Consider the following 23,761-nt stretch of genomic DNA (forward strand, 5'->3'; position numbering starts at 1 on the left):
CTTCGGCTCAGGTTATGATCATGAAATTGTGGGATCGAGTCCTGCACCAGGCTCCCTGCTCAGCAGAGAGCCTGCTTTTCTCTCTCCCTCTGCTGCCACCTCCCCCCACCTCCACCCCCACTTGTGTTCTCTCTGTTCTCTCTGTTTCTTTCTGTGTCAAATAAATACATAAATAAGCCTTAAAAAATATTAAAGAACTTTAAAAACTCAAGAATGGGGGTGCCTGGGTGTGGCTCAGTTGGTTGACCATCTGACTCTGGGTTTGACTTAGACGGTGATCTCAGGGTTGTGAGATTGAGCCCTATGTGGGGCTCTGCTATCAGCGGGGAGTCTCCTTGTCCCTCTCCCTCCCCTTTGCCTTTTCCCCTCTACTCCTTCCCCTGCTAGCACACAAGCTTTCTCCTTTTCTCTCTCTCTAAAATAAATAAATAAATAAATAAATAAAAACTTAAAAACAAACAAAAAACAACTAAAGAATGAGTAAACAAACAGACCAAGTAGAAAATAGGCAATGATTTGAACAGAAGCTTCACTGAAGAAAATACATGGGTGGAAAATAAGCACATGAAAATGGGGTTAACATCACTAGTCATTAGAAACATGCAGTTCAGTGGGTACCTGGTAGCTCAGTCAGATAAGCATCTAACTCTCTCAGGGTTGTGAATTCAAGCCCTGAGTTGGGCTTCATACTAGTTGTGGAACCAACTTTAAAAAAATAAAAAGCAAATTAAAATGATAGTAAGTATCACTTTAGGCATATTAGAGTTACCTACATTTAAAAGACTGACCGTGGGCGCCTGGGTGGCTCAGTTGGTTAAGCGACTGCCTTCAGCTCAGGTCATGATCCTGGAGTCCCGGGATCAAGTCCCACATCAGGCTCCCAGCTCCATGGGGAGTCTGCTTCTCCCTCTGACCTTCTCCTTGCTCATGCTCTCTCTCACTGTCTCTCTCTTCTCTCAAATAAATAAATAAATAAATATGTTAAAAAAAAAATAAAAAATAAAAGACTGACCGTATGGAGCTGTAGGGAGGAAGTGGGACAACTAGAAGTCTCACATACTGATGGTAGGAATATGAAATGGTATACTCACTCCAAGAAGGTGTTTGGCCATTTTTTAGAACTATGTATACCTAGCGGGTGATGCAATCCTTTCATCTTAAGAATGACCTAAGATGGGGCGCCTGGGTGGCTCAGTGGGTTAAAGCCTCTGCCTTCGGCTCAGGTCATGATCCCAGGGTCCTGGGATCGAGCCCCGCATCGGGCTCTCTGCTCAGCAGGGAGCCTGCTTCCTCCTCTCTCTCTGCCTGCCTCTCTGCCTACTTGTGATCTCTGTCTGTCAAATAAATAAATAAAATCTTTAAAAAAAAAAAAAAAAAAGAATGACCTAAGGTGAATGAAAGCTTATGTCCGTAAGGCTGATACATGGGTGTTTATGACAGCTTTATTTGTAGTAACTCCAAACTGAAAATAACCCAAATGTCTTAGTAAGGTCAGGAGGTAAACATATTGTGATGTACTCAGCAGTGGAATAATGCTTTGCAATAAAAAGGAATGAGGGGCTCCTGGCTGGCTCGGTCGGTAGGGCAGATGAATCTTCATCTCCAGGTTGTGAGTTGGGTATAGAAATTACTTAAAAAATTTTTTTTTAAATATAAAAAGGAAAGAACTACTGTTATAAATAACAGCATGAATGACTCTCAAAATAGTTACAAAGAAAGGTAGACAAAAAAGAATGCATGCTATAGGTGGCGCCTGGGTGGCTCGGTGGGTTAAGGCCTCTGCCTTCAGCTCGGGTTGTGATCCCAGAGTCCTGGGGTAGAGCCCTGAGTTGGGCTGTCTGCTCAGCAGGGAGCTTGCTTCCCTTTCTCTCTCTCTGCCTGCCTCTTTGCCTACTTGTGATCTCTGTCAAATAAGTAAATAAAATCTTAAAAAAAAAATAATGCATACTATATGATTCCATATATATCAGTTCTAAAAACTATAGTGACAAAGCAGATTACTCATTGCCTGGGGAGGAAGAGATATGAGCGGGTATATGAAAATTCGGGGTTTGGATGGATATGTTTACTGTCTTGATTGTGGTAATGATTTCACAGGTATCTATATTTACGAAAATTTACACTGTAAATATGTACATTTTATTGGATATAAATTGTACTTAAAGTTTTAATTTTAATTTTTAATTTTTTGGAAGATTTTGTTGATTTATTTGCCAGAGATCACAAGAAGGCGGGGTGGGCGGAGCATGTTCCCTGCTGAGCAGAGAGCCCCACGAGGGGCTCGATCCCAGGACTCTGAGCTCGTGACCTGTCACCTGAGCTGAAGGCAGAGGCTTAACCTGCTGAGCCACCCACCCAGGCCCCAAATAAAGTTGATTTTATTTTAAAATTTTATTTATTTTTTTATTTTTTTTAAAGATTTTATTTATTTATTTGACAGAGAGCAATCACAAGTAGGCAGAGAGGCAGGCAGAGAGAGAGGAGGAAGCAGGCTCCCTGCTGAGCAGAAAGCCCAATGTGGGGCTTGAACCCAGGACCTGGGATCATGATCTGAGCCGAAGGCAGGGGCTTAACCCACTGAGCCACCCAGGCGCCCCTAAAGTTGATTTTAAAAAGCACATGAAATCCGTGAAAATATTTAAAACCTTATAAGCCTAATTTTATTTTTAGAGGTGCCAAGTTTAGAGATAATAGAAATCTTGACTCAATGTTCATAATCTCTGGGTTTCTACCATGTATTATCTAAGTCTCTTAATATGTGTTTTATATATAATTTTGTCTTCTTTGGTTATAGTATTTTATGCCTTATCTGTATTTACATAGGAAATACATAATGACTTCTGAACTTACTTAGTTTACATGGTGTTCTCATAAAGTTCCTTTTCCATAAGGAACAGACTCCTAACTGGATTAGGAGACAAGTTTGATCATATTTATTACTATTAACTTTATTATTATTATTTTTTTGTCTTAGACCTTGACTTAATTTATGATGAACTCAATTCATTTGTTTAAATGTGAAGCTTAGCCTTACGAATTTGGTAACCAGAAGAGAAGGATTTTTTTAAAATGGTCTGAATTTTATTTATTAAGTGCATTTGCTGAAGCACCATAGCCCATTAGATTATCCTGACAGTTTCATTATTCTTCACAGGGCCTTGCCACATGAGACGATCATAGTTGCCTTACAAATGAGTTGATTCTGTAAACTTGTACTTGGAGTAGGTAAAAGCTGACAAGATAATACCGAAACAGGCTGCTTCTCGGAAGGACAGCAGTTGGATTATAAATCCAGCTGGGAGTGTGCTGGGTCATCACTGTTAACTCAGGAGTATTTGACTTTAGGAAGTCAAGATGAAGTGGCTTATTTAATGGATGTCTTTTTTCTTTTTTTCCTCTTCCAGGAAATACAGTAGCAACCATGATAGAAGATAAAGGGCCAAGAGTGACTGACTACTTTGTTGTGGCAGGTCTCACGGACACATCTACTCTTTTAGATCAAGAACTAAATCGTTTAGATACTAAGTCAACGGGGCCCAAAGCTCCCATTACAGACATTGCAGTTATTAACAAATCTGCTGGGGAAACAGTACCTGAAGGTTACACCTGTGTTGAAGCCACTCCATCAGCTCTCCAAGCAAATTTGAACTATGGAAGTCTGAAAAGCCCAGAACTTTTCCTCTGTTACAAGAGAGCAAGAGATAAACCACCCCTTACCGACATTGGGTATGGTGACTTACTTTCTTTTGCTATAGTGAAGGAAATAACATTTATTTAAAGTGCATGGAAATAGAAATTTTAAATCCTTGATAGTTCTGTTACTTGTTACTTCAGGATCGAGTTTAGTAAGATATTACATATCTCTGTCCACCCTTACTGAATTTCTCTGCATTGTACTTGAATCATTAGATCATTTCCTTTCAGAAGATTGAAATGAAGGCATTGGAGCCTGAAATATGATTCCATTTCTCTTGTACTTTTCAGATAAGCTTAGTAATTAAAAATAAAAGAGCAAGAAGCTATAATAAAAGACTATATTTTTAAGGAGCTACTTAGGTTATGTGATGAGGTTTTGTGAAGCCCTGAACTCCTTTAACAAAGGAACATGCCTGTTTAAAAAACAAACAAAAAACTGTGCTGTGTGGATTTTAGTCCCAGAGGGAGGAGGTATTTACAATTTAGAATGAGTGTAATTGTTACAAGGTATTTAGTATCTAGTCCACAGCCAGAGAAGTACATTCTTTGTAAAAGCCCTTTTCCCAAAAATGTCTACATGGACCCTCTTTTGTAAATGAGATGCTTTTAGAATACCTATAATTACTACTTTAATAGGTATACATGTCATATATTAAGCTGTTCTGATTACTATAGTAAAAACATACAGGTATTTGAGAGCATCTTAGGAAGTATTTGGGATCAGCTTGTCCATTTATGTAAAACACGAAGTTGGAATTTTGGTGGGGATTGCATTTAATCTATAGATCAAATTATGGAGTACTGCCGTCTTTATACCAATTAAATCTTCTAACTTATGAATGTGAGTTATCTTTCCCTTTATTTAGATCTTTAGTATCTTTCAGCAGTGTTTTGTAGTTTTTAGTGTACAAGTCTTTCACTTTTTTTTTTTTTAAAGATTTTATTTACTTATTTGACAGACAGAGATCACAAGTAGGCAGAGAGGCAGACAGATAGAGAGAGAGGTGGAAGCAGGCTCCCTGCAGAGCAGAGAGCCCCATGTGGGACTCGATCCCAGGACACTGGGACCATGACCTGAGCTGAAGGCAGAGGCTTTAACCCACTGAGCCACCCAGGTGCCCCAGTCTTTCACCTTTTAATTCGTTTTATTCCTACGTATCTTATTCTTTTGGATTCTATTAAAAATGGGATTGTTTTCTTGATTTCTTTTTAGATTGTTCATTGCTGTTGTATACACACACAGCTGAATATTAATTTCATGTGTTAATCTTATACCCTGCAAGTTTGCTGAATTTGTTAGCTCTAATAGCTTTCTTTTGGGTATTCAGGGATTTTTAAAAAATATACAGGATCATGTTGTCTGCAAATATAGCAAGTTTTACTCTGCAGTTTGTTGTATTTTCTCCCTTGTCTTTTTGCTCCATCTAGAACTTAACGTACAGTGTTGAATAGCAGTAGCGAAAACAGACATTCTTGGCTCATTCCTGGTCTTAGGTGGAAAGCTTTCAGTCTTTCACCCTTGAATATGATATAGCTGTGGGTTTTTCATTAATGCCATTTATCATATTAAGAAAGCTCCCTTCTGTTTCTGATTTTATGAGAGATTTTATCATGAAATCGTGTTGGATATTTTTCAGATGCTTTCTTTGTCAATTGAGATCATGTAGGCCTTTCCTTCTTTCTATTAATGTGATGTATTACATTGATTTTCTTATGTCAAATCTCTTACTGTCATCACAATACCACATTGTAGAAATGATTGATTACTTAATATCATCATATATCCAAATTTTCCTGATTGTCTCATGAAGTTGTTGTTGTTGTTGTTGTTTTTAATGGTTGCTGGTCTGTCTTTTCTTCTCTTTTTTTAAAGATTTTATTTATTTATTTGACGGAGAGAGAGATCACAAGTAGGCAGAGAGGCAGGCAGAGAGAGAGAGGGGGAAGGAGGCTTCCTGCTGAGCAGAGAGCCCGATGTGGGGCTCAATCCCAGGACCCTGAGATCATGACCTGGGCCAAAGGCAGAGGCTTAACCCACTGAGCCACCCAGGCGCCCCATGGTGTTTCCGATAATAATTGTTCAGATATTAAGAAAGGTAATGAGTTGTTCCGTTTGACCACCACTTGTTGTCTTTGTCATCTCTTCTACTTTTGCAGTTGAGCTCTGGGGAAGTGGTCCTAGGTCCTCATTACGTTCAGATTTCTGAAGTCAAAGGATGATTTGTCGTTCTCTTACCTGACATTTTTGCACCATCCGTCTGACTCCGTTAGTATTGGCCACCTTGTTGAGCTCTGTGGTTCTCCTTCAAGTCAATATAGTTAGGATGGTGGTCATATAGCTTTATAGGATCTCTGGGAACAGGAGCCAAGTTAGAAAGGGTTGAGAAATGATTGGAATTGGATTAATAGAGCTTTTTGAAACCTTGACTTTAAGAGAGAAAGAGAAGGTAGTTATGGGCCTTGCTATTCAAAATGTGGTCGTTGAACCAGTATCATCTGTAAGGCCCGGGAACATGTTAGAACTTCAGAGTCTCAGGCACTGCTCCAAACCTCCTGAATTAGAATCTGTATTTTGACAAAATCCGCAGAAGCAACTGTTGAGGATACCTGGGGGGTAAGGCAATATGGAGTCATGGGCTGTTTTTTAACTTTCTTCCAGAGGATAACCTTGAACACTTTATTTGGAGGAGATAAACCACTGAAAAGAAAGGGTAAAAATAAAAGAATAAGGAGATATTTGATAGAATAAAATGATGAAACAGATCAAAGGGGTAATGTCAGCAGCATTGGTGACTGCATTAGCCTTTAATGGGAGGGGCTTTTCCTTAGAGAAGGGTCAAGGAGGTTAAAATTGGTAATTCAGGACATGTGTAATGGTTTTACGATAGTTCTTTTCATTTTTTCCACGAGTTTCTTTTTTTTTTTTTTTAAAGATTTTATTTATTTATTTGACAGAGAGAGATCACAAGTAGACGGAGAGGCAGGCAGAGAGAGAGAGAGAGGGAAGCAGGCTTCTTGCTGAGCAGAGAGCCCGATGTGGGACTCGATCCCAGGACCCTGAGATCATGACCTGAGCCGAAGGCAGCGGCTTAACCCACTGAGCCACCCAGGCGCCCCTTTCCACGAGTTTCTTAAGAAGATAGGTAATATCCATAGAAGGATGGGTATAGTGTAAAGTTTTGGTAATATCAATGTCAGTTGGTGGAAATCAAGCCAGGGACATAACTTGTGTTTCAGGCTCCAATGTTGACTGTTAGCTGTATCTAAAGAACATCTTTTCATATCCTACTCCTCATCCCCCCACGATGCAGTCACGATTGAAAGGATTTATAGCTTTCAAAGATTGTTGTTGCTTGTGGTTCAGGGACACAACTTGAAATGATGACTTACATAATTATGCTTAGATACTTTCAGATTGCAGGTCACTCTTTCATATACATCTTGTAGTTCCCCAAGTTTACAGATCCAGGTTTCCCAGAGTGTAGGTTGTCTTTTAGTTAATCATGCTGGTAAATTTTTCTTTCAAGATCAGATAATTGTTAATATCTGGTGACTGTAATATTTTGACCTGTCCACCCCACTTTCCCCCCATTTAGGCATGTGAGTGAGGAGATGAGATACTCATCAGGGTGTTTTTTTTTAGAAAAATGTTATTTAAGTTTAAAGTATAAAGACCTGATATTCCCCCATAACATCAAATACTCTGTGAAGTATAATTTAAATAGTACAATATAGGGGCACCTGGGTGGCTTAGTGGGTTGGGCCTCTGCCTTTGGCTCAGGTCATGATTTTGGGGTCCTGGGATCGGGCCCCACGTGAGGATCTCTGCTCAGCGGGGAGCCTGCTTCTCCCTCTGTCTCTGCCTGCCTCTCTGCCTCTTGTCAAATAAATAAATAAAATCCTTAAATAATACAATATATTATCTTATGTGTCAGATATGTTTATTAAGATAAAGAATCATAAATTACTGTATACTTTTCTTATTTTCCCCCATTTTTCAGGTTCATTAATTTAAAAAAATATATTTTTATTTATTTGAGAGAGTGAGAGTGCACGTGTACACGAGAGAGAGAGTATGCACTCCCACGCGTGAGCAGAAGGGGTAGGGGCAGAGGGAGAGGGAGAAGCAGACTCTCTGCATAATTTTTCTATTATTTATTGACATTGTGCAAAGTCTTGCCATTTGTCTTATAGAATGTCCCCCACTCTACATTCATCTGATTGTTTCTTCATTATGTAGTTTAACTTAGTATCTTATTGTCAGTTTACTGGATGTTAGTTTTTTTTTTTTAAAATTTATTTATTTATTTATTTTTAAAGATTTTATTTATTTATTTGACAGAGAGAGATCACAAGCAGGTAGAGAGGCAGGCAGAGAGAGAGGAGGAAGCAGGCTCCCTGCTGAGCAGAGAGCCCGATGCGGGGCTCGATCCCAGGACCCTGAGATCATGACCCGAGCCGAAGGCAGCGGCTTAACCCACTGAGCCACCCAGGCGCCCCTGGATGTTAGTTTTAAAGTCTCAATTAAATTTATGAATATTTTTAGCAAGAATACTTACAGGTAGGAAGGGATGTAGTGTCCGTTGTCCCATAATTAGTGATGTGTTCAGTTCAGTCACTTAGTTAAGATGGAATTGCCAGATATCTTTTGTTATTTTCATTGTTATTTAAGTAATTTGTGGAGTTTTGGGCCTTGTTAAATACCTGGTTCCCTAGTTCCTTTTCACCTCTCATTTTTTAGGATCCTTTGATCATTGCCTGAGTTAGATCTTGTATGGCAGGGGATGTAAAATGAGACTTTTCTAATTCTATCATTTAAAAAATAAATTTTTTAACTGGCAGTTTTCTCAGAGAGCTTGAATGAAGATCTTTCTATTCTCTATCTCTTTTTTTTTAATTGTTTTGAGAATAACTAAGAAACTGGATTTTAATTTATTCTGTGTGATAAAAACCTATTATAATCCTTAGTCTGTTTGCTCCTATGGTCCCAGGTTTGGCCAGTGGGAACCCTTTCCAGCTGACTGCTTTGCCAAACAAAATCTGGATTTGTGTGTTTTCATTGTTACTGAGGTATCATATATACACACACACACATACATACATATGTTCATATATATATGTGCTCCTTGTCCTTGGAATAAGACCTATCAAGCATTTACAGAGTACTTACTGTGTTAAAAAACTGTATGAAGCAGTGTTTCTGTGTGGTTATGTTATCCATTTGTTATACAGTATGCAGTTAGGTTCATCTGTTTCTATTTGTGTTAAACTTGTTTTAGAAATATTTTCTGTTAATATGGAAAATATTGTCACAGCTCAAAACATGTAAAAAGATATATTTAGAGAAGTATTGCTTCAGTCTTTGTTTCCTTGACTTTTTTCTCTATACTTTCTGCCCTCTTCTCCCCTGTTAATGTACTTTTTGATTTATCCTTTCACTGTGTTTTTACAAAAATAAACACATAAGTGTATTTTTATTTCTTCCTCTTAAACAAACCGTAAATACAGTATACACTATTTTACACTTGGCTTTTGTCACCCAACAGTATATCCTTGGAATCACTCTGTATTTGAACACAGAGGTCTTTCTCATTTTTTTGTAACTCTGTAGTACCTGTTTGTGTGGATGTATGTACTTTATTCATCCAAACCTCTGTTGATGGACACTTGGGTTCTATCCAGTCTTGTGCTATGACAAGAATGCTTTGGTGAATAACTGTGTATGTATTATTACATATTTGTAGAAGTGTATTTTCAGGTTGTCCTGGAAGGGCATTGCTGGGATAAAAGATAAATGCATGCATAATTCTCTTAAATCTTACCACATTTCTCTCCATTGTGTCATGTGACCATCAATATATGATATATGTGCTTCTTTCCCTCCAGTCCTAACCACAAAATAGGTGATCAAATTTTTGAATTTTTGTCAGTCTCACAGTTGAGAGGCTGTCAAAAATTTAAAAGTTCGATACTGACAAAAATTCAAAAATTTGATCATCTATTTTGTGTCAGAGTAATTTTAATAAGATAACTATTTTTTCATTTGTTTAAGGACCATTTTTCATTTTTTCTTTTGTGAATTGTTAATATCTTTTGGCACTGACTTTGTTTATGTCTTTTTAACAGCGGGTTTTTGGGATGCCTGGTGGCTCAGTTGGTTGAGTGCCTTCGGCTCAGGTCGTGATCCCAGGGTCCTGGGATTGAGTCCCACATCGGGAACCCTGCTTCTCCCCTGCCTGGCGCTCCCTCTCCTTGTGATTGTGCTCTCTCTTGCTCTATCTGACAAATAAATGAAATCTTAAAATATAATAAAAAAAATAAAAACAGGTTTTGGGCTTGGTTTGATTGTTTGTTTTTTATAGTACTTTTTTATGTATTAGGAAGATGAACTTTTTGTGAAATAAGTTTCCCGATGTTTTCTTCAGGTTTATGTCTTTTCACTTACATTTTTTTCATGTAGAGTTTACTTGATGAAGTTTTTTTTCTTTTCTTTTTTAGATTATTTATTTACTTATTTGACACAGAGAGAGAGAGAGAGAGATCGCACATAGGCAGAGAGGAAAGGGGATGGAGGTTCCCCGCAGGGAGCCTGATGTGGGGCTCAAACCCAGGACCCTGAGATCATGACCTGAGCCGAAGGCAGAGGCTTTAAGCCACTGAGCTATCCAGGCACCCCAGAAGTTTATTTTATTGCTTCTGGATTTTGAGTCAGTAGTTAGTAGCCATTTTTTTCCATAGTAGCCATATTTTTCCCAGTGCTAAGTTTTCTTTTAGTACTAGTATGTTTTCATTCTTGACATTTATTTTTTTTAAAGATTTTATATATTTATTTATTTGTCAGAGAGAGCACAAGCAGGGGAGCAGCAGGCAGGGCAGGCAGAGCAGGCAGAGGGAGAAGCAGGCTCCCCACTGAGCAAGGAGCCCCAGGACCCTGGGATCATGACCTGAGCCGAAGGAAGCAGCTTAACCCACTGACATTTCCATTCTTGACGTTTATATCTGTGATCTACTGGAGCTTTATCTGGTATATGGTGTGAAGTTCAGATACACAATTTTATTTTTTTCCCAAATGGCAGTTCAGTTATTCAAGCACTGCTTATTACTATTAAAAGCCTATATTTCTCACAGTATATTGAGATGTCACCTTTATCCATTTCTGGTATTTCTTTTGTGTTCGTTGTTCTTTCTATTGACTCATTTGCCAGTACTATCCTGATTTAAATATAGAGGCTTTATACTGTATTTTAATATTTAGTTGAGTTCTATCAGTTTTATTGAGATATAATTCAGATATCACACAATTCAACCATTTCAGGTATACAATTTATTGGTCTTTAGTATATTCACAGATTTGTGCAGCTATTATAGCTAATTTTAGAACATTTTCATCCCCCTAAAAGGAGACCCTGTATTCACCAGCAGCCATTCTCTGATGTCCCTTTCCACCCTCTAGCCCTAGGCAACTACTGATCTACTTTTTGTCTCCATAGATGTGCCTATTCAGGGCATTTCATGTAAATGGACTCATACTACTTATGGTCTTTTTTTTGTGTAGATTCTTTCAGTTAACATGGTTACAAGACATTGATCTTGTACCTTGTATTAGTACCTCATTGCCCTTTTTTTTTTTTTAAGTTTATTTATTTAAGTAATCTCTGCACCCATTGTGGAATTCAAACTTGTGATCCTGAGATCAAGAGTCAAATGCTCTTCTGACTGAACCAGGCAGGCACACCTGTACTTCACTGCCTTTTTTTTTTTTTAAGATTTTATTTATTTATTTGACAGAAAGAGAGATCACAAGTAGGCAGAGAGAGAGGGGAGGAAGCAGGCTCCCTGCGGAGCAGAGAGCCCGACAGGGGGCTGGATCCCAGGACCCTGGCACCATGACCTGAGCCGAAGGCAGAAGCTTTAACCCACTGAGCCACCCAGGCGCCCCTGTACTTCACTGCTTTTTATTGCTGGACAATATTCTGTTATATGCGCATGGCGCATTTTATGTATCTTTCCAGTAGTTGGTGGACTTAGATTGTTTCCACTTTTTGGCTGTTATGAATAATGCTGTTAAATGTGTATTTGCATACCAGTATTTGTGCAGATGGATGTTTTCATTTCTCTTGGGTATATATCTAGAAGTAGAATTGCTGAGTTATACAGAAACTCCATGCTTAACCCTTTGAGCAACCACTGGACTGTTTTCCAAAGCAGTGTTGCTTCCCACCAGCATTGTACAGAGATTCCAGTTTCTCTATACTCTCACCTTACCAGCACTTGTAATTATGTCTTTTGATTATAGCCTCCCCAGTGTATATGAAGTGGTTCGTATCTTATTGTGGCTTTGATTTGCCGTCCCCTAATGGCCAGGATGTTGAGTCTCTTTTCATGTGCTTTTGGCCATATCTTCTATGGAGAAATGCCTATTTAGATTTTTTTCCCACTTAAAAAAAAAAAGAAAGCGTCTTATTTTAATAATTTTAGTTTTACAGAAGAGTTTTTAAGGATAGTACAGACAGTTCTCATATATTCTTTGTCAGCCCTGTATCCATTTTTAAATTGCTATTTATTTTTTTATATTTATTTGTAAGAGTTCTTTATATATTCTGGAAAGGATTTTCTAATTAGATATATGATTTGCAAATATTTTCTTGCATTTTATTGGTTGTCTTTCCACTTTCTTTCTTTCTTTTTTTTTTTTTTTTAATTTATTTGACCAACAGAGATCACAAGTAGGCAGAGAGGCAGGCAGAGAGAGAGGAAGGAAATCAGGCTCCCCGCCAAGCAGAGAGCCCGACGCGGGGCTTGATCCCAGGACCCTGGGACCATGACTTGAGCCGAAAGCAGAGGCTTTAACCCACTGAGCCCCCCAGGCGCCCCGTCTTTCCACTTTCTTGATGGCATTACTTGTGCAACATAACTTTTTTATTTTGATGAATCCAGTTCTTAAATTTTTTTTTTTGTCACTTGTGCTTTGGTATCCTGTATAAGTCTTTGTCAAACCCAAGGTCACAAATTTTTATTCCTGTTTTTTCCCTAAGTTTTATAGTTCTCTTACATTTAAGTGTTTGATCATATCTGGTATGTAGTGTAAGGAAGGGATCCAACTTCTTTTTCTCTTGCATTCTTTTTAATTTATTTTTTTATTTTTAAAAATATTTTATTTATTTAATTGACAGAGAGATCACAAGTAGGCAGAGAGGCAGGCAGAAAGAGAGGGGGAAGCAGACTCCTCGCTGAGCGGGGAGCCCGATGCGGGGTTCGATTCCAGGACCCTGAGATCATGACCTGAGCCAAAGGTAGAGGCTTAACCCACTGAGCCCCCTAGGCGCCTCTTTCTCTTGCATTTGATATGCAGTTCTCCCAGCAAGATTTGTTGAAAAGACTATTTTTTTCCTATTGAATATTCTTGGCAGTCTTGTTAAAATCAATTGACTGTAAATGGATGGGTTTAATTCTGCACTGCCCATGCCATTTCATTGATCTAAATGTTTATCCTTGTGGCAGTAACACATGGTGCTGATGACTAGATTTGTAGTAAGTTTGAAATGGGGGGAGTGTGAATCCTCCAAATCTTTCTTATTTTTCCAGATTAGGCAATCTGAGTCCCTTGCATCTGGGTATGAGCTTAGGCTCATGTTACCAATTTCTACACAAGAAAGCAGCTAGGATTTAGATGGGCATTTTGTTGACTCTGTAGATCTCTTCAGGAAATATTGACATCTTACCAAATATTAGGTATTTTTATCCATGACCATGGGATGCCTTTTTATTTATTAGCTCATCTCTAATTTCTTTAAACCATGTTTTATAGTTTCAGTTCATATAATTTTTATATATATTTTCAGTCAGAGGATTTTTAAAGGTGAAGTTTGGACAGGAATTACGAAGGAAAATTTTGTGAAAACGTCTGAATGCTTGATCTAGGAATCAACCTAAGGATGCTTATTGTGCGGTTTCATATGTTTTTTGTAAAAAGCGGTAAAAAAAAATCAGGTTGTTTGGGATCTTATTTACTCTTCTTAAAATTACATTCCAGGGGCGCCTGGGTGGCTCAGTGGGTTGGGCCGCTGCCTTCGGCTCAGGTCATGATCTTGGAGTCCTGGGATCGAGCCCCGCATCGGGCTCTCTGCTCAGCAGGGAGCCTGCTTCCTCCTCTCTCTCTGCCTGCCTCTCTGCCTACTTCTGATCTCTCTCTGTGTCAAATAAATAAAATCTTTAAAAAAAAAAAATTACATTCCAGCTCTTGAAAAATAGTAAAGAGATCTATAATTCCCAAAGTAGTAATCTTACTTTTGGTTCATAATTAAGATTTGAGAAACAGTAGAAGAACCCCTTCCACCATTTTTTTGTTTGTTGAAAACCAGCTTTTAACTTGTATTTATTTATTTCTCCCTTCCCTGCCTTGCAGAGTTTTATATGAAGGGAAAGAAAGGCTTATTCCAGGATGTGAAGTGATCCAAGCCACACCCTATGGTCGCTGTGCCAATGTCAACAATAGTTCAACTACTTCACAAAGAATCTTTATCACTTATCGAAGGGCTCCTTTAATTCGACCCCAGAATTCCTTGGCTGTAACTGATATCTGTGTTATTGTAACCAGTAAAGGAGAAACCCCTCCTCATACTTTCTGCAAAGTTGACAAAAACTTAAATTGTGGAATGGTAAGAATACAGTTGTTTCATTTTCAGTTTTATATGTACTGGCTCCCACCCCCGAAAAAAGGATAATTTTTGTACTCCTGTTTATTATTGGGTGTAGAATTTACTCTGCTTATATTTTTTGTGGTTTTTATTATTTTTAGATCTGTAATTTCTATGATTCATAATAGTTTTGAAAATCCTTAGCTAACTGATTTTTAGAATAATTTCATTGAGAAAATAAATACTTAAAATCAGGGGTTCAAAAAATTTTTTTTTTGGTATATGCTAATATTACCTGTGTTACATCAATACAGATGTTTTATTACCTTTTGAGTTTCACTGGTGTCTTCATGGACAACCACAGGGAGACTGGACAGGAACTTCCTTTTTATTTATTTATTTATTTATTTATTTAAATTGTTGTAGTTTTACATTCTTGCTTTCCTAAGTTTTATAGTTCTAGCTCTAGGTGGGCTCCACACACAACATGGGGTTTTGAACTCGCAACTCCAAGATCAAGAGTAACATGCTCGGGGCGCCTGGGTGGCTCAGTGGGTTAAGCTGCTGCCTTCGGCTCGGGTCATGGTCTCAGGGTCCTGGGATCGAGTCCCTCGTCGGGCTCTCTGCTCAGCAGGGAGCCTGCTTCCCTTCCTCTCTCTCTGCCTGCCTCTCTGCCTACTTGTGATCTCTGTCTGTCAAATAAATAAATAAAATCTTTAAAAAAAAAAAAAAAAGAGTAACATGCTCTACCAAGCATGCTGGGCCCCCCCACTCTCTACATACTCATTTTTTTTTTTAGATTTTTTTTTTTAAATTTGTCAGAGAGAGAGAGAGCGAGAGAGCACAAGCGGGCACAGGCAGACAGAGTGGCAGGCAGAGGCAGAGGGAGAAGCAGGCTCACTGCCAAGCATGGAGCCTGATGTGGGACTTGATCCCAGGACGCTGGGATCATGACCTGAGCCGAAGGCAGCTGCTTAACCAACTGAGCCACCCAGGCGTCCCTATATACTTATTTTTTTTAAAGGGCTCTAATGAACAAGAACATGGAACATAGACCTTTGATTTATAATTTTATGAGACTGAGGTTTACTGTTGGGTCAGATTTATTCTGAAAAATATCTTTTTTTTTTTTTAAAGATTTTATTTATTTATTTGACAGAGAGAAAGATCACAAGTAGGCAGAGAGGCAGGCAGAGAGAGAGGGGGAAGCAGGCTCCCCGCTGAACAGAGAGCCCGAAGGCAGAGGCTTAACCCACTGAGCCACCTAAGCGCCCCTGAAAAGTATCTTTAGATAAAACTATTATTAGCTTTAGTGAGATACAGGCAAAGATGACTAACTAATGTATCCTGGGTATTGGTCAAGACAGTTTGCCTCTGGAGGTAATGACTTCATAGTACCTCACTTACCTTCATAATACTAGTCTGGGCTCCAGGGCCCACTCAGCTTTGTGCCGTTTCTTTCAGAGTGTTTAATTACAGCATTCTAAACTTTTCAAAACTGTTTTATGTCAGTTTAATTTTGCAGCAGATTTTTTTTTACTCCTTTCTTTTAATATTCCGAATTTCATGTTTTGCTGTGTTTTGTAGTCTGTAGTCTTTAAAAAAAAAAAAAGATTTATTCATTCATTTGAAAGAGAGAGAATGTACAAGGATTCATGGGTCGGGGGAGGGGCAGAAGGAGAGGGAGAGAGAGAATCTCAAGCACACTCCCCGCTGAGCATGGGGCCCAACATGGGGCTTGATCCCAGGACCCCAAGATCACAACCTTAACTGAAATCAAGAGTCGGGCACTCAACCAACTGAGCCTCCCTAAGCCTCCCAGGCACCCCTGTAGTCTGTTTGATAAACATGTTTTAAATAGATTTCACTGATAATCAGAACCTTTAGAAGATTTTTAAAAAAAATCAATTTCGGGTTGCCTGAGTGGCTCAGTGGATTAAAGCCTCTGCCTTTGGCTCAGGTAATGATCTCAGGGTCCTGGGATGGAGCCCCACATCAGGCTCTTGGCTCAGCAGGGAGCCTCTTCCCCCTCTTTCTCTGCCTGTCTCTCTGCCTACTTGTGATCTCTGTCTGTCAAATAAATAAATAAAATCTTTAAAAAAAAAAAAAAAAGAGTAACATGCTCTACCAAGCATGCTGGGCCCCCCCACTCTCTACATACTCATTTTTTTTTTTAGATTTTTTTTTTTAAATTTGTCAGAGAGAGAGAGAGCGAGAGAGCACAAGCGGGCACAGGCAGACAGAGTGGCAGGCAGAGGCAGAGGGAGAAGCAGGCTCACTGCCAAGCATGGAGCCTGATGTGGGACTTGATCCCAGGACGCTGGGATCATGACCTGAGCCGAAGGCAGCTGCTTAACCAACTGAGCCACCCAGGCGTCCCTATATACTTATTTTTTTTAAAGGGCTCTAATGAACAAGAACATGGAACATAGACCTTTGATTTATAATTTTATGAGACTGAGGTTTACTGTTGGGTCAGATTTATTCTGAAAAATATCTTTTTTTTTTTTTAAAGATTTTATTTATTTATTTGACAGAGAGAAAGATCACAAGTAGGCAGAGAGGCAGGCAGAGAGAGAGGGGGAAGCAGGCTCCCCGCTGAACAGAGAGCCCGAAGGCAGAGGCTTAACCCACTGAGCCACCTAAGCGCCCCTGAAAAGTATCTTTAGATAAAACTATTATTAGCTTTAGTGAGATACAGGCAAAGATGACTAACTAATGTATCCTGGGTATTGGTCAAGACAGTTTGCCTCTGGAGGTAATGACTTCATAGTACCTCACTTACCTTCATAATACTAGTCTGGGCTCCAGGGCCCACTCAGCTTTGTGCCGTTTCTTTCAGAGTGTTTAATTACAGCATTCTAAACTTTTCAAAACTGTTTTATGTCAGTTTAATTTTGCAGCAGATTTTTTTTTACTCCTTTCTTTTAATATTCCGAATTTCATGTTTTGCTGTGTTTTGTAGTCTGTAGTCTTTAAAAAAAAAAAAAGATTTATTCATTCATTTGAAAGAGAGAGAATGTACAAGGATTCATGGGTCGGGGGAGGGGCAGAAGGAGAGGGAGAGAGAGAATCTCAAGCACACTCCCCGCTGAGCATGGGGCCCAACATGGGGCTTGATCCCAGGACCCCAAGATCACAACCTTAACTGAAATCAAGAGTCGGGCACTCAACCAACTGAGCCTCCCTAAGCCTCCCAGGCACCCCTGTAGTCTGTTTGATAAACATGTTTTAAATAGATTTCACTGATAATCAGAACCTTTAGAAGATTTTTAAAAAAAATCAATTTCGGGTTGCCTGAGTGGCTCAGTGGATTAAAGCCTCTGCCTTTGGCTCAGGTAATGATCTCAGGGTCCTGGGATGGAGCCCCACATCAGGCTCTTGGCTCAGCAGGGAGCCTCTTCCCCCTCTTTCTCTGCCTGTCTCTCTGCCTACTTGTGATCTCTCTCTCTCTCTCTCTCTGTCAAATAAATAAATAAAGTCTTTTTAAAAAATCAGTTTATTTTCACTCTTTGGCCTTTTTTAAACATAATTTATATTTTACAGTGGGGTTCCAGTGTATTTCTGTGTTATAAGAAGTCTGTGCCTGCTTCTAATGCAATAGCATATAAAGCTGGTAAGTAAATTAAAAAATGATTGTTACTCTAGTTATTGTTGTACATTAACATTTGCTTAGAAACCATAGTGTAGTGGTCATCATGTTCACCTAAGATTTTTGTTTGGTTAGAAGAGACAGTGTATGCCCCCTTATGTGGTTTATGGGGTTATTCAATTCATAAATTGAATTATCTATAATATTAGCATGTAAAGGCACAAGTTTCCTTAAATATGTTACATACTACAAGATATATTAATATTATACCCTCCCCCAAACATGTTGTTAAATAGAAATTACCATCCCAGTAAGCATTGGTGAAATGAACATTCAGGCTTTTAGTCTACACCAATAGATTTAACAATTCAATGGAAAACTGCTTACTCTCTCTGACCTTTTTATTTTGGCAATCAGAAAGGTGTCAAACTGCATCTTTACTTCTTATATTTCCTTCTCTTATCTCTGTGTGTCTGATTTGAAACCTCATGTTACTTGCCATGAAAGGTGGACTTGCTTCCTTTTTCCTTTGTTGCAAAGAATCAGCTATATGGAGGAGAGGAGGGCCTGAGAAACTTTTCTGCCATGAAGTGTTTGAGAAATCTATCGCCACATTCTTACTGCACAGTAAAATGTCAAGGGCTGTAAAGATTTAAGTGTGACCTCTTCATCCCACTGGTATGGTGGGATAGAAACTGAACATACAGGTATGCTCCAGTTGTAAATAGAAGAAATACTGGAAAACTTCCTTGTGAAAAGAAGCAGTGTCTCTTACTTTTTGATCATGCACAGTTTGTTTTGCTTCAAGAAGTCAGGCAATTCCATATCTGAAAAATCTTGATTGTCTTCTTAAAGACAATAAGTCAGACCATTTTAATTTATAGTATAAAAATAAAGGCAGCAAATAATAATTACAAATTTCAGTATCATTTTAAAACGTGATACTGTTAATATTGCTGTAATATGTTGATTGTATGTGATTTCCTAAATTGTGTTTGTATGTATATGTATGTGTGTGTGGTGAGAGTGTCACTTAAAAAAGGAACACTTACTGAAATAAGCTTTGTGAAAGTATTCAGGTATTCGATAAAAGACATATTTTAGAATATAGAGCTTTGCACACTGAATTTTGACTCAGAAATTTTCGGGAGTTTAACTTAGAGGTGGTCTGCATATTAGAGACATCAGAGCTTTGTAGATATTTGATTGTGAAGGGGCTTTGTTAGCTTGCCCGAGGCCCCCCTCCTCCTGCTTCCTTGGTCTCACTATATATATACTGAGTATATACTATACTCAGAGGATTTTGGTCTCATTCACTTTTCATGCTGAATACTTTCTGCACTGCTGCTCTCCCAAGATGAGTAAGGGCTCTGATCACTTCTATTGCCTTGCCATGATTATATAACACTTAACCCTTCCCTGAATTTTTTACTGAAATAGTTGGTGAATTTTCCTTACCACACTCTATAAGATGTTGTGGTACATAGAAGAAAATATATTAAAATTGGTGTTCCTGTTGAATAGAGTTTTAACTTGTATATTTTGTACATTTTAGCATTATAATGAACGTACAATGAACGAAAAGTCCATGAGTTAAAAAAATAAAGGGTGAACTTGTTAATTAATTTAAGTTTCTGATATGGCAAGAGGAAAAATTATTTTGAAATTTCACACATAAATATTTTCATGAAATTTGCTATTAAAATATCCTATTAATATGCATCACATATAATTTATGTGAAAGTAACTCTTGAAAAAAATTTAATACTGTCTCCTTTCTCCAAAAGGTTTAATTTTTAGATATCCAGAAGATGATTATGAGTCATTTCCGCTGTCAGAATCTGTACCTCTCTTCTGCCTTCCTATGGGAGCTACTATAGAATGTTGGGATCCTCAAACTAAATACCCACTTCCAGTTTTTTCAACTTTTGTCCTGACAGGTTCTTCTGCTGAGAAGGTATTTTTTTTCCCTCTTTTATTAAACCTATATTGTCCATGTTTTTATCCCATAAAATAATGAATATGATGTCAATCTATTTGAATGTTAGGATTATTTGGCCACAGTTTATTTTGGGTTGAATTTGTACTGTAGTGCCCAAGGTGAGAAGTCACCATGAAAATTGGCATCAGGAGGCATCTGGAGCTTCTACAGAAGCAAATACAAAGTCTTCCCAGAGAGATAACCCCCAAACCCAAGCCTCAAGATGGTATTACAGTAAAAGTTAGAAGACATAAATACCATAGGAAGAATCAGCAAGATACTATACAAAGCCGGATTAGAATCTGAATATATTGAATTAATACAATGACAATATTAAAGGTATAAATTAAATATATAATTGAAATGATTGAAGATGTTGAAATATCTGGGAAAAACAGTATTTTGTGAAATGAGTAGACAGTGATGAGAATCAGATGTCTAGAAATGAAAAATATGGTCCTTAAAATTAGAGTAACAGCAGATAAGACATACATGCAGGAAAAATTAATGAAGTGCAAGATAGATACCTCAAACGTGCCCCCCCAAAAGCACATCTAAAAGAGTTTAAAAATGTAGAGGATAGAGTCAGAAGGATCAGTGGATATTTAATGAATTCCAGAAGGAGAGATTACAAAAGGGAGAGGTAGCATTTTAAGGGATATTGATTGGTTGTTTTCCAGGGCTGATGAAAAATGGAATCTTTATTTATTTATTTATTCAATTTCTTTATTTTAAAGATTTTTTGATTTATTTGACAGAGAGAGAGAGAGAGCGAGAGGGAACACAAGGGGGGGAGTGGGAGAGGGAAAAGCAGGCTGCCCACTGAGCAGGAAGCCCGATGTGGAGCTCGATCCCAGGATCCTGGGATCATGACCTGAGTCGAAGGCAGGTGCTTAAGGACTGAGCCACCGAGGCACCCCTGAAAAATTAAATCTTTAGACTAAAGGTATACTTGTAAAACCTTCAGCAGAAAGGTTGCTATTATAGTGAAACCATAGAACAGCAAAGAAAAAAAGCAACTAGAAAGAAAAGACATACTTATTTTTAAAGGGACAGCTATGAGATTTTTGGCTAATTTTTCAATGACCGCATTGAAGCTCAGAAGACAAATGATATACTAAAATGGAGGGAGTAAACAATAAGTTTAATGGCATATAGAAAGTACTAGCCAGACTTTGCAGAAGATGGCAGAGTTGGGAGGATCCTGGCTTCACCTCATCCCATGGATATATCTAGGTAACACTCACATCAGTGTAAATAACCCAGAAAACAACCTGCAGATGGGCAGAACAAACTCCACAACTAAATGTAGAGAAGAGGCCACATGAAAAAGGATAGGAAGGGTGGAGAAGTGGTTGGGAGCTAAAGGGACATGCGTGGACTTTCCAAGGGGGAGAGGGACATCACCAGTCCCAAGAGGGGAGAGAAACATACCCTTACACTGAGAAGCCTATGTGGGTAAGACGAATCTCTATAATATTTGGCTCCGAAAACCAGAGGGGCTGAATTTTGTAGGTTCTTAAAACCAGTGGGACTTAAAGCCTGAAAGTTTAAAAATCAGCAGACTAGGTTCTAGGACAGCAGGGTGAGTGACAGGAAACTGAGTCCTCACACTTTTTTTTTTTTTTAATTTATTTATTTGACAGATATCACAAGTAGGCAGAGAGGCAGGCAGAGAGAGAGAGAGGGAAGCAGGCTCCCCGCTGAGCAGAGAGCCCGATGCGGGACTTGATCCCAGGACACCAGGATCATGATCCGAGCCGAAGGCAGAGGCTTTAACCCACTGAGCCACCCAGGCGCCCTGAGTCCTCACTCTTAAAGAGATAGCACAACAAACAGTCCACACATAGCACTGAAGCAGCAATTTGCTAAATGCTTGGGCCCTAGGGGAGGGAGAGTTATTTTTCATGTCAGAGTGTATTTTTAAGGGTAGGTTTCCCGAAGTGACTTCTATAGAACAAAAGAGCTGGCAGGTGCTTTTTCCCTGACCTCCTAGCATAAACACACAGCTACCAGTGGGAATCATTCACTATCTAAGTTGATTAACGGCATCCTGCTCCTCCAGCCAGGCCTGCCTCAGCCCTAGTGCTGTGAGTCCTCTTCCCCAGAAGACCTGCGCAAAGCTTGCCAACACTGAGTCTCAGGACTCTGCACTTTGTGGGGCCTCCGTCCTGGTGGTGATGGCTGGTTACCTCCTGTGGAGGATGCATGCACCTTGTTCTGCTCTTGGCAGGTCAGCTCTAACTGGTTCTGGTCTTGGCAGCACTGGCACATCCTCTGTGGAAGAGGACCAGCACAAAACTAATAGGTACTGTGTGTGCCATCCCACTACTTTCAAGAGCAGGAGACTTAGGTGACTTTTCTAACTCACAGAAACAGACACAGAGTTAGACAAAATGAGGAGTTAGGAATATGCCCCAAATGAAAGGACAGGACAAAACCAAAGCAAGAAATCTAAGTGAAACTGAGATGAGTAATATGCCTGATGGAGAATTTAAACTAGTGATCATAAAGATACTTACTGAACTTGAGAAAAGAGTGGAGGGACATCAGTGAGACTGTTAAAAAGATAAAAAAGAACCACTTGGAGATAAAGAACACAATAATTGAAATTAAAAATACACTAGATAATGAGGGGCTCCTGGGTGGCTCAGTTGTTAAGCATCTGCCTTTGGCTCAGGTCCTTGTCCCAGGGTCCTGGGATTGAGCCCCACATTGGGCTTGCTGCTCAGTGGGAAGCCTGCTTCTCCCTCACCCACTCCCCCTGCTTGTGTTCCCTCTCTCGCTGTGTCTCTTTCTGTCAAATAAATCTGTAAAAAAAATACGTTATATGAAGTAAATAGCAGACAAGAGGAAGCAGAAGAATGTAACAGTGACCTGGAGGACAGACTAATAGAAAGTAATCAAGCTGAGCAGGTGAGAGAAAAAAATTATGCAAAATGAGAATAGGCTTAGGGAACTCAATGATTCTAAAAGCATAATATGTTTCTCATTATAGGGATCTCAGGAGAAAAGAGAAAAGGGAGCAGAAAATTTATTTAAAGAAGTAAAAGCTGAAAACTTACCAAATCTGGGAAAGGGAACAGAAATCCAGATTTAAGAGTCATTGAGAAGTCCCAACGAAATCACCCCAAGGAGGTCCCCACTAAGACACTTAATAATTAAAATTGCAAAAAGTAGTGATAAAGAGAATTTTAAAAGCAGCAAGAGAAAAGACAGTTATATACAAGGGAAACTGCATAGGCTGTCAGCAGATTTTTTTAGCAGAAACTTTGCAGGCCAGAAGGAAGTGGCATGAGGTATTCAAAGTGCTGATTGGGAATAATCTGCAGACAAGAATACTCTATCTAGCGAGGTTATCATTCAGAATAGAAAGAGAGATAAAGAGTTTCTTAGACAAAAGTTAAAGGAATTCATGAGCACTAAACCAGTCCTATAAGAAATGTTAAATGGGACTCTTTGAGTGGGAAGGAAAGGCATAAATAAAAGTAAAAAAAAGTAGGAAGCATAAAAACAGTAAACATAAGTGAAACATCTGTGAAAATCAGTCAAGGGACTCATAAAATAAAAGGATGTAAAGTATGACACCATCTTTTTAAAACATGGGAAGAAGAGGAGTAAAGAATGGGTTTAAACTTAACCAGCCATTAACTTAATATAGACTGCTATATGCATAAGGTCTTATATACAAACCTAATGGTAACCACAAATCATAATCCAGTAGTAGATAGGCAAAACATAAAGAGAAAGGAATCCAAGTATATTACTAAAGAAAGCAAACCCACTGTAAGAGAAGAGAGCAAGGTAAGAAAGGAACAGGGAAGACCTATAAAAACAACCACAAAACAAGTAACA

General features: G+C 38.8%; 1 protein-coding gene across 2 annotated transcripts in view; it reads left to right on the plus strand.

Annotated features, from left to right (window-relative positions):
- DENND4C (DENN domain containing 4C) overlaps positions 1–23,761 on the plus strand; it is a 147,102-nt gene that overhangs the window by 36,083 nt on the left and 87,258 nt on the right. For both annotated transcript variants that reach the window (XM_047701308.1, XM_047701307.1), the window contains exons 2-5: positions 3,405–3,726; positions 14,102–14,354; positions 17,880–17,949; positions 19,713–19,882. In XM_047701308.1, the coding sequence (XP_047557264.1) occupies positions 3,422–3,726; positions 14,102–14,354; positions 17,880–17,949; positions 19,713–19,882 (798 nt within the window). In that variant the 5' untranslated portion in view covers positions 3,405–3,421. The remainder of the gene's footprint in view (positions 1–3,404; positions 3,727–14,101; positions 14,355–17,879; positions 17,950–19,712; positions 19,883–23,761) is intronic.

The sequence above is a fragment of the Lutra lutra genome, chromosome 13 (genome assembly GCF_902655055.1).
Source record: "Lutra lutra chromosome 13, mLutLut1.2, whole genome shotgun sequence".
NCBI lineage: Eukaryota > Metazoa > Chordata > Mammalia > Carnivora > Mustelidae > Lutra > Lutra lutra.